This window comes from Hermetia illucens, chromosome 6 (assembly GCF_905115235.1).
Source record: "Hermetia illucens chromosome 6, iHerIll2.2.curated.20191125, whole genome shotgun sequence".
NCBI classification, from domain to species: Eukaryota; Metazoa; Arthropoda; class Insecta; order Diptera; family Stratiomyidae; genus Hermetia; species Hermetia illucens.
Window position 1 is genome coordinate 21523331 of NC_051854.1, and position 14413 is coordinate 21537743.

Consider the following 14413-nt stretch of genomic DNA (forward strand, 5'->3'; position numbering starts at 1 on the left):
GTCGTCCGGAAATTATAATGTTAAACACGTGATAAGTCACATGCCAGATTTATGTCGATCGGGGTAATAAAGCGCGTATTTATTCATCCGAATGACGTTCGAATGACTTCGCTAAAAGGACAATATTTGAAGCCAAGGCTGTAGATGTGTTTCTTCAAGAAACCTAAGGTTTATGGACTAGGTATAGCAGATTAATGCTCGGTTGAGATTTTATGGCTAAAAATCGCATTCTACTTTTTAAATGGGTTTTTCTCGAACTGCATGTTGAAAATCGGCTGCCACCATAGCCCAAAATCTATCCAACGAAATTCTTTGAAATTTTCACGACTTATTCGGAAGATATTTCTATGGTCCACAAACTAGGATTATTGCGATCCATTCAGTAGTTTTTGTTTATACATTAAAGAAGCCGTGAAAAAACACCAAAATTTAAAAAAAAAGTTTAACAAGGCGCCAAAAATTTAGCTTTAAACATTTTTTAATAATCCTAGTTTGCGGACTGTAGTTAAGTCTGTACGTTAAAATGACGTTTACTTTTTTTCTTTAAGATGATCGCAGCGCCTTCTAGCGTGGCAGCAGAAACTACCTTTTTTTTGGAGATGGGTGTATAAATTGCTCTGTATTTCAATAACCAACTATGGAATCGGGCTGGAAAAATTACTAGGCACGCTCAAGATATGAATAAATCTATGATGAAAAATTTGTATTTTTATCTTTATCCAGTTCTTCACAAAAAAATTTATAAAAAAAGCCAAAAAAAACGGCCTTTACACGGGATGACCCCTTTAAGAGCATAATAATTGTTCAATGCTACGCATCAACAGACATTTCCAATATAGAGGGGAATGTTTTCTTTAGGCAACTAAACGCGGTTGTGATGGGTAATCTGAATGCCATAGTAGGCTCTAAAAGAGGAGGTGAGAACAGTTGGGGGTTTGGCCAACCGGCAACGAGCATCTAATCAGATCAACCATATCGCAACCAGCGGCAATCTTAGTCGTTCAATGAAAAGATACGAGCAGTTTACCTTAGTGTGTGCCCTGACAAAAGGAATTCACAAATGTGCTGTTGGAGGAAGCAGAAACTGCCACAAATAGCAACAATTTTGCCATCGCATCACGAAAGAGCGTTTATGTGCTCGTCTTTTGATTGTCCTGTGGGAAATGTCGGCGGTAGGCTTCACCTCCGGGATGGTAAACAGTTGAAGAGGCGGATGGAGCACCACCATAATTCTGAATCGTATTACACCCGGTTAAGTTCTGCTTCTTGTGGATGATATCGCAAGCCACAGTGACATGCGGATATGGACTGCTCCTCCTTCCAGGAGCGAAATTATCTTCTTTCTGGAAATCTTTATCATCAGATTGGCTTTAATTGCATTTTAATATTCTTTTTCCACGTTTTTTCTTTTGCTTCACACAAGAATAATAACGGAGACTTCCTGAGCAAAGCGATTGATAATAGCAGTACCGTCGGCATTAGTGATATTTCCTATTCGATCCCCTCCCTTTGATATGACCATTACTTTCAAATCTACGAACTCATTCAGTTACGAATGTCTACCTAGCTACCTGGACTGGGTGCATTTTTGTGTTCTTTTTATGTCACGGACGAAATACTGTTTCGAAGCGTTTTCTTGTACTTGGGACTCATTGTCTTTAAACAGTTATCTACTTCTGAATTTAACGCGGACTCAAGTGAAGGCGATCATGCCTTTATACTAATTCCAATTTTGCCTTTATACCTTTATACTAATATAATATGAATAAATCTATGGTGAACAATTTGTATTTTTATCTTTATCCAGTTCTTCACAAAAAAATTCTAAAAAAAGTCCCAAAAAAACGGCCTTCACACGGGATGACCCCCTTAATGCAGAACTGCAAATCTTTGGAAATTCTTCGGCAACAAATAAAGAAATATGAAGTTAGCTTGGAAAACTCAACAATAAAGAGCATATAAATGTAACAATTTGTGTAAAACAATATAAGATTGACTTTCGTTTGATCTTTTATTACAAAATACTTTACAATAACTGCCAGTAACAATTGAAATGCTTCTAGAATGGACAAATTCCAACGATATTTGTTTTCCAACTAAAATATAGAAACGTTTCATTCTCCACCTCTTTAAATTCGAAGTAATATTCAAGTAGCCCTTCATTTTATTCGAAATATTAAAATCTCAATGGTTTTTGATTTTCTCTTCTTTTCCATAAAAAAAAATCCCATAATTTCACAATAACTGTATAGAAATATTTGAATTAATAACTCCTCCTTCAACTTCATATATACAACTTTCTCTGGATTTTCAGAAAACAGATTCATGCTTGAGTTTCTTATGTCTACTTTTATATAATTTAATTCTAAAAACACTTAGTAGTCTGTATTTGCTTTCTAATCATACTTTTATTATCATTTTAGCTTAAAAATCTCAATAGAATGTGTTTGCTTTTTCTTCATATGGATGAGTTTCATTTCATCTCCATCAATTGCATTTGTATGATTTTCATGCTTCTTTAAACTGAAAAAGATAATCATTTTCTCCCTCTTCTCTCGTCTCCAAAACAATATTCTCATAAAATGTCTGATTTCCTTTCGGCACTAACAACTTTCTTGTAAAACTTCAATTCAATGACAAATAGAAGAAAAACGCCAGTCTAACATGATTTTTCCTACAAAACGTGGAAACTAGAAATTTAATTTTTATTAAAAAATGTCATTTACGAAATATGAATAAAACTATTATAAATGTTCTATATTTAATGTCTTTAATGATCATCGAATCTAAAAATGAATGAAATTGCGACATTTATGGTGCCTTTACTTTTTTTTGTTTGCTTGCTTGATATCAAGTATTTCATTTTAGAAATTAACTAACCACTAATGATACAATGCAATGCGATGATGTACGTATGTGTATTGATTTTCCTTTTTTATATTTAAATAAAAAATGTTTTGAAACTAAACATTATGTTAGGATTTATCATCTCTAGTTTGTTTATTTAATAAAGTAGACATTGATGTTTCCTTCAAGTACTTAGAAGTGAATCCTTATCATAAGCAATGTATAAACAATAAATAAATTTATAGCTTGTTGTAGAGTAAAGTTGCATCGATATTAAACGATGACAGGCATTAAACATAAATATACGACGTAACTTATACGCTAAGAATAATATTCCTGTATGCAATTATAATAATCTCGTATCATTTCGTTTGTTTTTGTTTTTTTTGTGTTTGTAACATAGTTTACAACTGAACTTAAACGTCCACTAGATTCAGACGATTATATTCACTTATTCCGATTCCTTGCGGGTTCTTTTCGCAGGACACTCGTCCTCATCACCTTCAGGTTTATTGACGACAGCATATTTTGGCAGCCATTTTCCCAATTGCTCTTCGAAAAATTGTTCTAAGTATCGCGCATGTGAATATGTCTTTGAATCCTCCTGTTTTTGTAAAGTTAGAGAGAAAATATGAGTACCTAAATGCAGCTCATGTAATTTAGAGTTATCGGCGTACCTGGAAGTATAAGTATACGTTTTTGAAGAGCAGCCGCACGTCAGCTACAAATGTTGCAATATCCTTATAGTGATTTGGGCTCGATGGATCCAATCGTGTGCGGATAACATCCAATGACATGGGACTGTAAAAAATTATTCTATTAATAAGAGAAATGACAAAGCAACCTCTGCAGAGGTATAAGACAAACAAATATGAACCTAAAGTAGTAAATGAAATTTAAGAAAAAACTAACGTTTTATTTGATATATAACTTATACGCTAAAGGCGTCAGAATGAAAACAAATTAGTCCAAGCCAAACAATTTCATGCCTGCACACTCAATATTGGTCCCTCAGTGGTAAGACGGAGGCACTTGCTGCAGGAATACTTCCAGCTGATTTCAACGAAAGAATTTCTTCACAATTCATTTCCAAAAGTACTACTGACATTTTGAGCAATTGTACTTCCTATCAGCGAGGAAGCAACCAAATGAATGAAATCGAGAAAAACTACAGGATCTGATGCGCCTTACCCCGGAAATGGCCAGTTTGTCAAGAACGCGGTTACACATAGGGAAACACTGTGAGAAACATTGCCCTATCTACACAGCTTTTCAGGATTTAGAGAAGGCGTTTGACCCTGTGTCACACAAACTCATCAGGTATGTTTTGGAGCAACAGAGCAGCGAAGTTGTGCGCCGCTGAAATTATTTTACCGCGAGTCGGAAAGTAAAATTCGAAATGTGCGGGGTATTATCGAAATCGGTTGATTGCCAGTCCTCCTCGGTTGTTTATTTATTTAATCAATAATACACAAAAAAGTAAATTTTTAATTACACATTATCCTCAAAAGGACGAGCGAGTAAATAGCATAATTCACGTTTAAAACTAAGGAAGAAGACAGAACCAAAGGACCCAAGTTGGAGGGCATTGTAGGACCGGCATAATATCAGTTCATAAGAAATTTTGGAAACACGATTGATGATGTCAACGAAATAAGAATTGAAACAAAATTCGTCATCGAAGATTACAACTAAAAGGAGGTCCACCCAGAAAATAGGAAAAAGAAGTTGGAGAAGATTTAAACTAAGCACATCAAGTGGTATTTACTGACATTTAGTGTCAGCTTATTAACCGAGCAGCAACGCACCAGAATATCTATTGGATTGCAAAAGAGCACAGTCCAGCGGAAGTGAAACAGAGACAAATAATTTAAGGTCGACTGCGTAAAGCAAAGATAGGTAGGTGAGGATGGAGGCAAGGTCAGTAGCCGGTCCCAAGCCCGGTTATGAAAGGAGGAGGGATAGATAACTTCAGCTTGAATGGCTGTAGGCCATCGCAGCGTCTCAGAGAGTATGCGACGAAAGTGGAAGAACTTTGCAGTCTTGCAGATTACTCATTGAGGAAGCTATTATGACACCTGGCAGATAGTATAAAATGCCAACTCAAAAATGAGGAGAGGATGAAATTTGAGGTCCGGTACGGATAACTGGCGGCAGTCGGGCTCTCGTAATGGGCAGCACGACGTCGAAACCGCTAATGGTTGGGCGGTTCGACGTCTAGGCACCACAATGACCACGGAGTGTTGTTCCCCCTGCTGCAGTTGTTTTTTTCAGAATCTGTAGCGACCACTTCAACAGATTCGCGTAGACAGTGGATCAAATGGACCGAGGATATGAACCTCTTTATTATTAGAGATTCGTTGAGTACTTCCCCCAATACGCGCACGTGACTTAGCGCGGTCGCAGAACAGTATCATTTCATTACTTGCGGCAACACAATCCCAGCTGTCATCAGGGAACGTGTTCGACTTGAGGTTATCACGGAAACTGATGACCAAGAATCGATGGTGGCAGAGGCGGCATGACTCACTAAGGCCGACTCAATTCAGCTCTGGCAATGCCAGAAAACGGATGAAGAATAAAATACAGAGGGTTTACAGCAACTATGCCATCCCAATTGAGACACCCGTAGTTGAAACTCTCGACACACTAAAGCAGAAACTTTTCGTTGTATGCAGTCGGATACGACAGTATGGCGAAAGTCACTCCAGACGTGTTCAGAACGCAACGTATGCGAGGAATCAGATCTATTGCGATGGACTTTGGGGGTTACCCACCCAGCATGCTGAGTGGACCACCGCCGAAGGCATGAATTTTGCGAATGTTACCGAAGAGGAAGTTCGACGAGCCATAAACAAGCTCGAAGAACTGGAGGGGCCCAGATCTGGATCGGGTGCAGAATTTCTGGTATAAGAAATTTACCAACGTACACAGTCGGTTGGCAAGCAGTATAAATGAGGTCATGAGTCGGCCGGAGGAATTTCCACCCTTCCTCACTGCGGGGATTACCTACCTTATTCCTAAGAAGGACACGGTTGAGGACACCGCAGACACAAGGCCGATTACTTGCTTTCCAACCCTCTACAAATTCATCACGTCTATTATTAATAGAAGAATCACTGCCCACCTCGAGATCAACAACATTCTGTCCGAGGAGCAGAAGGGCTGCCGAGTTGGGTCAAGGGATTGCAAAGAGCAACTGATTATCGACTCGGTAGTTGTAGAACAAGCAACTAGAGGCCAAAGAAACCTCTTTAGTTGCTATATCGATTACGCCAAGGCTTTGGACAGCGTATCACATACCTAGTTAATCGATGTCCTGCGTCCTTATCAATGCGTCGATCTGCAAGCTTACACACTTGAGGTATTTAGATGGCATCAAATTATATGCTAGTACTGACGACCACCTTAGGATTTTGTTGCGATTAGTAAACATTATATTCGGATGGAATTTGGATTAGACAAGTGTCGAATCCAAGCGATCCGCATGCCGAACATAGCATTGGTATTTGTAACCTCACATCCAGGGTATGGCCGAGACAAACTTCAAGAAATACCTAGGAATTCTGCAACAAAACCATGCTCGAATTAGGGATCTGAAAAATGTTCTGCTATCCGAATTGGATCAGAGCCTTGAAGTGCATTAGAGCATCGTAACAGTACACTGTAGGACGGAATGTGGTCAAGCATTGCACTCGCCCGAAATGATTACCCTGATTTGACTCAGATACTCATTCACTTCTGAGTCAAGATATTCGACATCCAATCACGATAACAATTCTAGTCCTAAGTCCAGATAAAACAGGGGCGTTTGTGGCAACATACATTGTACTATCCTCAGTAAAAAAAAAACAAAAAGCTTAGATCAGGGAAAGAGATAAATAAAATATAGGAGAAGTTACTCGACTATACTTAATCCTAAATATTGGTTTTGACTCTATAACAACTCGCCGATCGATATAGGACACAGAGTCAGGATTCTCTTTCTGTTCAAGATGACTACTTCATTTTTTTTCAAGTGCAAGGCAGAAACCATGAGTAGTTATCCTTCCAGTTACATATAGCATCAATATTTCAAGCCTGCTTTGCATCTGTTCAACAGTGAGACAGCAAATATTGCAACATCGTCCAACACGACTCTTCTGGTATATTGAGCCTTAGCAGATTATAGAATCTCGATTTTCCGGGAGACAAGTTTATAATCGAATCCCAGGGATCCTTATTTACTTCATCGACTAGGTGGTGCCAACAACGAGCTTTGCTTTTGTTTATTGCGCTGCAGAGTCTCGTTTTAGTAGATTTGTACTCTGTCATTGTGAAGCTCTGCAGGCTATCGTTATCAGATTTATCACTGAATTTACGATGGCATCACGTACATAGAACGCCACCACTCCCGAAGTAGATTTAATCGTTATGCCCTTAACACAACTCGTAAGCGGTGACATTCTAGTGTTTTGTATTCAGAGCAACTTAGACGAAATGGCTTTCCACAGCTGGCATTCTTTGTGATAAACGCATCAACGAACGTCTCAAATTCAATGTTCACTGCAGTGTCGCCCACCGGGTCACCCTCTATGATTCTGAGTACTGGCCGATGATTGAAGATGATGAATACCGCTTTCTGGAAATGGGGACGGAGATGTTGCATTGGACCAGTGGCGTAACATGCCACGATATGAAAAATTGGTATGGAAATGTATTTTGCGTTCACGAGAAATTATTTGCTAAAATTGGTCTGAGCCTTGAAGTTGATGGAAAACGACGATAAAGTCAACTGAAATAACGACGGCTTGACACGTTAGATGAAAGAATTTGAGGGCCCGTCGACCCCATTCAGATCAGGCCTACAACCAATCGCAATCGTTCAGTATGAACCGGCCGGGTGTGGTATCCAGTAAAATTACACAAGTAAGATAATTTTACCTACTAACCTTTATCAGTAATAGTAGCATTTAAATCAAACGTAATATCAAAGTCAATATTGTAGCCTATTTTGCTGCAAAATTTTATGATTCCAGGACGAAACTAAAGGGATATCACTATGAAGAATGCCTTGAGATCTAAACATCGTATAAGGAGAATTTCAAGTTTTTTTCAAATGTTCCCCTTTAGTACTATCTAAAAATGGATCCGTGAAAGAAGTGATCAATTTCAGGCCCACACACTCGTCTCTTTACAACTGATATCAAACACACTCCTCTGTCCTGAACGAACCCGTCCACCATTACTTTTCCCATACAAAAACTAATTCGGCAAAGGAAGTGTGTGCTTCTTGAGAATGATACGCGTCCAAGACAATTTCTATCAAAAGAGCAGAAAACGGGCTCAAAAGCTGAAAGTAGCCTGATTCTAACATCCCCAATCAAAGAAGTCAAATTTATGCCTTTCGCCAAGGTAACCGTCTTAATTCTAAAGAAGCTGATAAGAGAAGAAAGAACAAAAGAGGAAAAAAACAAAGCGAATCGTGAAATTACTGGAAGATTAAGCCAGAATGGGATTTGTATTGTGACTTGCCGTCGGACACCAGTCGACTCAGCTGTGAATAAGTACCTGAGTCAAATCAGGATAATAGTCCCGGGCGAGCGCAATGCTGACCACATCGCCTCCTACTAATATGGATTGTTGTGCCAAGGATTATTATTATTATAAAAGCTACGAACAAACTTGTGAGGACAACGTTTCTTGAGTCATGAAGCTACAGTTAGTCTTCTTTCGCTAGCAACTAGACTAGAACTTATGTCGGAAACTATACAGCATATAATGAAACCATTCCTTGGATTGTTTTCAGACCACGCAATTAAACGACATTATAAAATCTCTCTGCAGAAAACCAGTATATAGTAGCAAACACTCTTTTGTTACAAGGCTTCCATGTGAGTCCTGTAGAAGTATTGTATAGAAAAATCGAGCGATTACAAAGAAACAAAAATTTTATATTTTAAACAACTGATTCAACTTGGAATGATTGATAGCTACCAAACTAAATCGACGCGCTGAGCTAAATTGCTGGCATCATGACCGCAATGAGGGAGGACACTTGCGATCATTACTACCTTTCTTCTTTCATTACTACCTGAGTTTTCAGGCACACAATGCCATCATTATGATTGTACAAGTGGGGATTACTATCCCATGGTTACCAAACTCACCCGACTTAGGCCCTGCGATATCGAGTAAGACAACCATTACGAGGAACGCGCTAAGAGGAAATAATGCAAAATACCACACATAACAAAAATTGTTGACAATTGGATCAACCAAGCTATAAGTGCCTAATAATCGATAGGACATACTTTGCACGGGACATAATCTTAATAAATAAATTCGAAGAACTTCTTTATATAATAGTTCGTCGTTGCATGCAAATCATGGAAGAAGTTGTGAGAGAAACGATGGTACTGACATATCTTCCGGGCTGACGTCACTCCCTAAAATTGGGTTGTACATCCAAGTCGATAGGAAAAAACAAAAATACCAACCAAAACAATTATAGTTTGCTATGCAAAACGGTGATTTGAAAACTTCAATGCCACCCGAAGTAAAGTGGCGAACTTGGTCCAGATGAGCCGACCTCACTAACAAACGGAAAAAGGCAAAAGAAAAATTGACGCAAGTCACCACTGTTTTGGAACGACTCGTACAACATCAAGCAACAAACAAACAACATCTAAAAATCCAAATCAACTTACTGGCAGATAATCTCATAGTATGCAGTGTGTGTTGCCGGCTCGGGCTCCCGGAAAGGTAAACTTTGTTCATATTGGCAATATAACTCCAAACATATCCTCTGAATGATTTTTAGTTCACTCGGTCCTAATTCACCATTGCGTTTGTCGAAATCTACAGTATTTGCCAAATCTGCTAGATTCACACACAGCAAACACTGCCATGTCTCACTTTCATCCGGTAACGAACTAATAGCCGGTATGTGACAATTTTGATGGAAAACTTTTGGACATTTGTCACAGCACATCAGTTCTCCACCATCCAAGCAAACGGCACACCAATCTTCATTTGGATCGTCTTTTTGATCTGTTTTATCTGCTAAGTGGAAAAAGGTTAGGATTTATTGCCGGAAGAATGAGAAAGAAGAGAATTGCGAACACTTACCATCAGCAATGTTTGCAATATCTGTCGAACTGTGCACTTGTGGCGACGTTGTCTTATTTCGTCCCTCTGGAAGAACTTGAACACCATTCGAATCTAGTTTTGCAATAGTTGCCATCAGATCATTTATAGAATCATCTCGGACCTTATCGATTGGTTCTGTAAAATCTTTTGAGGTCTGTAAATATGCTCAATTAGTAAGATCCGATCTTTAAAGTATTTATTCATAAGTTGTCGTTTCTTACATCATTTGTACTCGGACTCGGTGTCTTAGGATTTGTCGATGTGACATTAGGAAGAACAACCGACCCTCCACTACTTTGTCCATTTGGTGTTGTACTTTTTTGTAAGGTTGTTGGAGATTTAAGATTTATTTTAAAATTTTCACCAGGTCGACCATTTGGGAATTGCATTAGTGGACCCTGTTGCTGACCTGCAGAACCTTGGAAATAAATTTTAAGTTTAACACAAACAGTTTATCTCCAACACATTGACTGATCACCATTCTCACCATTTGCTTGTTGCGCTGACTGTGGTATATGCCATTTGGCCACTGCATGCATATTAATAGGCATTTGTTGATTATTTGCAGGAGCTTGTTGGTAGGTCTGAGGACCGGGGTAACCCATATTCTATAAAGAAAAACATCTCCTAAATCAATAGAACTACATTTGTTTTATAATAAAATTACATTTTGCATGATAGGACGCATTTGACCTGGCGGAGGACCACCACCCCCGCCTCCGCTCGCAGTATTAGTCGCACCTTGCTGTTGCCCCATATTCGGTGGATGTGTGGTCATTCGTTGAAAATTCTGAAATCTTGGCCCATTATTTATAAAATTCTGTGGATTAGGTCCAGGTTGCTGTTGCTGAAAATTTTGATGTTGTTGTGCCGGCGGACCAGCCATGTAATGTGGCCTCATTTGAGGTGGCATATTTTGATGTGGCGGACCATTCTGTGGACCGTTGCCAGGATAGTTAGGTGGACCATTGAAGTTAATGTGACCTTGATTCGGGGGTGGAGCATTTTGATTGTTTAGTAAACCACGTAAACTTATGTCTGAGGAATTGAAGTAATACTATGCCAAGCCACATGGATTAACTTAAATTTATATTAGTTGTACTCACCCATATTCTGAGGATGTGTGGAAGAACTGACATGAGGTTGACCCTGACGTTGCATACCGACAGGGCCCATATTTGTAAAGCGTACAGCAGCTGAAATGTAAATGCATTTGTGTGAAATTTTCTTATGGAGGATAACAAATCAATAATAAAGGGTGGTGGTGACGTAAAATTTCCACAACCAACTTTATAACAACATATGCATCGAAATCTTACTTGGAACCTCCTGACCAAATGGCCGATTTATTTGCATATTATTGAATTGTTGTTGAGGTGAGGGACTATTATAGATTGGCGGACCATTTTGAAAACCACTGGGGCCACCTGGTGAGATCTGTGCCATGCCGGGTGGCGGTAGGCCAGGTCGAAGTGGTGGTGCCATGTTTGGACTAGGCTGTTGTCGTGGAGGTCCATTCGAAGCTGGAGGTGGTGGATATGGTTTCCCGTCAACTATAATCGTTCCAAGTTGTGAGATTACTAAAAGACAACAACAATGAAGTAACTGAACGTTCCATATTATTTCAAATGCCTACTACCTTTTTGTAGTTCTGGGACCTGATTCAATTGTACTTGAATTCGAACTGGTATCTCCGGATTTGGGATATCAGCTCGTTGGCACTTCAACTTTTGTAAATGTCTTGCTAAAGATTTCTTACTGTAAAGAATAGCACAATCGCTGCCCTTATCCAGAGCGGCTTGAACGAAATCAATACAATGATCTGTATTCTCCGAGAGAAGCTGCAACGCATCCTTTTTCTCATTCAATACTTTCAATTTACTGTCGCACACTTCATTCAAACGCATAGCCAACTGTTTACCACGATGATTAACAGTATTTGTGATTTTGACGACCATATTCGTTATTTCACGAATCAACTCCTTTTTCTTGTCGGCTATGAGGTTTTGTCGATCGTCAATTACCTAAAACAATACGAGATCAATAATTTTGCAATGTTATTGGCCTACCAAGTCGTTTACAAAAAAAATGTCATTACCTTCCTTGCACTAACCAATAAAAATCTCTTATAATTAATTTCACTCAAAAGTGAACTGAGTGAGGTTCTTGTCTCTGTGGCAATTTCATGTGCAAATTTATATTTATGATCACGATGATCCACCAATTGACAATCACGGCATGTTAATTTATCACAAGTTTCACAGAAAAGTGATAACTTCTCTTGTGTGTGTACAGAGCACAAAAGATTTTTGTTCGTGTTGGAACCATTTTGTGAATCTGTTGTTGCCTCCTCCTTAGGTTTAATTGTATGATCTTTTGTGATTTTTAATCGCTGATGTGCCTGTACACAATTGTCACATATATATTCAGAACAGTCTACACACCATGATGTTGCATTTGCATCATCACTGCAGCTGCTACATTTCACAATGGTCTGGAAAGAAAGTGAAGTAGAATGTTGTAATTAAAAGTTCTGGCCAATTAGATAAGGAATACAATGCCGAAATTATATTAAAACTTCAAACAATTTCGCAGGGCTTAGATTGGTATACAATTTATTTGAATTTGATTGCAATTGGTTAGCCAACAAGTTCTATTTGCTCGGTCCCTGATACTAAAACGCTAATGAGTTAACAATTCTAGCTTCTAAGAGCACCGACTGATAGCATCTATCTCAGAGAAACGATATCTAAATGGGCATCCGTAAAGTGTATTTTAAGCTTCTGAATTCTCCGCAATCTTTTAGCAGCAATAATTTTTTCCTAATTCGGTATTCACGATTTAGAGAGAAATTTAAAAACAAGAAGTTCATTCGTATCCAGTCTTCTGTTCTGCATAGAAAAAGAGAGATCCTACTTCCTTCCTTTTCTACCACCAATGCTTCACTTTGTTGCATCTCGATCTGAATCTTCATGGGGAGGTGGAACACTGTGAAAGACAAGTTGTCGACAGTACGTTGGACCAGTGGAGCCATATTCCATGTTTTGACTACTCTCAGTTGGTCTGAGTATCACGTCGTGCATTCGAGAATCTTCTTCCGGGATTTGCTCGGCTCACGCAATCAGGCTCGGATGGTGAATTTACAGCCGCAACTGAGGCCTATTTTTCGGTTAAAGACAAGATTTTATGAGGAAGGCATCAAAAGTTTAGAAAAACGCTGGAATGATTTTATCGCTATATAAGGCATCTTGAATAAAGACGAATTTTGCGAAAATAAATGCGTTTTTATTGATTTTAGGGAACCATGTTTTAAGTCAGTGTTCCGCTTTTCGAAACAGGATGAAGGCAAGATACCAGCGTTGAAAGAAGTAAAAGTTGGCGTTCCGTCGCCACTACGAACACTAGCAATGATGAGGGTAGCACGACAGACGTACAGCACTCGAAGCTCCTTGAGTAAAATGCTAGTAAAATCCCCAAGGATGCAGAAATCCAGAATTGGTAAGGGACGACTATTAAAAGACTTCGAAATAAACAGTACAATATATAATGCAATGCTGCTCGAAAGATCTCCACATCTGGGTCTTTGCTAGAAAGACCTACATGCTTTTCTGTCTCTTGAGTCGATTAAACTGGAGTACGTGGTAGTATAATACTTGATATATCTTCTCAGCTTAGATAGTCCCCAGAATGCTCACTTACTCCAACTCAAGCGAGAATTCGAACGACATAAGCTGGACATTCTGAATCTGAGCGAAGTAAGATGGTGGGGTTCGGGGGAGTACTCCTCTCCCTCTTGCGGCAATGCGCTTTAGTACTCTGGCAGCAGACACGAATTTGATGTTGAATTGTTATTGACTGACCGGAAAGCGCGCTCTCTTGACCTGGGAGCCGCCTTCTGGCATACTTCTAACTGCAAAATTATGGTGCAGGTTAAGGAGTATCACAATTGTACAATGCTACACACCAACGGGAACTTCCGATGTAGTGGAGATGTTTCTTCTCTAATTACACGCAGTCCAGGAAAGGCTTCTTATAGCTGACATTGTGATCGTGATAGGTGATCTGAATGCCAAGGTAAGTAGGACGGCAAATACAAGTAGTAATCGGCCTGAAAATATCGATGAACATTGGGCCGCCATCAAAAATGCTCTTTTATCTCCCGAGAGGGAGTCATACTGTGCGAAATCCCGGGAAGTTCATCGTGAAAAAAAAAGAAATTCGTTATTAAGTTGGTCAGAGAAGCGGAAGATGCCGTAGAATGTAATGATTTCAGAAGTGTATGTGTATAAAGAATTTGCATGTTGTCGCAAACTTTTCGATGGTCCTGTGAAGTACTTTTACGGTCGACTCCTCATCCACGAAGACAAACAGCTGAAAGGAACACTTCACCTCGATTCTTAACCGTATCACATCCGGTGAAGTTCCTCCGCTTGTG

General features: G+C 39.1%; 1 protein-coding gene across 4 annotated transcripts in view; it reads right to left on the reverse strand.

Annotated features, from left to right (window-relative positions):
- Positions 1–2660: 2660 nt before the first annotated feature.
- Positions 2661–14413, reverse strand: part of LOC119659929 (E3 ubiquitin-protein ligase TRIM33) — an 83375-nt gene continuing 71622 nt past the window's right edge. For 2 of the 4 annotated variants that reach the window (XM_038068265.1, XM_038068268.1), the window contains 11 exons: positions 12077–12472; positions 11618–12002; positions 11298–11558; positions 11085–11174; positions 10646–11016; positions 10466–10586; positions 10200–10396; positions 9958–10132; positions 9537–9891; positions 3525–3648; positions 2661–3451 (listed from right to left, as the gene is read on the reverse strand). In XM_038068265.1, coding sequence (XP_037924193.1) covers positions 3299–3451; positions 3525–3648; positions 9537–9891; positions 9958–10132; positions 10200–10396; positions 10466–10586; positions 10646–11016; positions 11085–11174; positions 11298–11558; positions 11618–12002; positions 12077–12472 — 2628 coding nt within the window. In that variant the 3' untranslated portion in view covers positions 2661–3298. The remainder of the gene's footprint in view (positions 3452–3524; positions 3649–9536; positions 9892–9957; positions 10133–10199; positions 10397–10465; positions 10587–10645; positions 11017–11084; positions 11175–11297; positions 11559–11617; positions 12003–12076; positions 12473–14413) is intronic. The other 2 variants (XM_038068267.1, XM_038068266.1) reach the window with 2 other exon arrangements.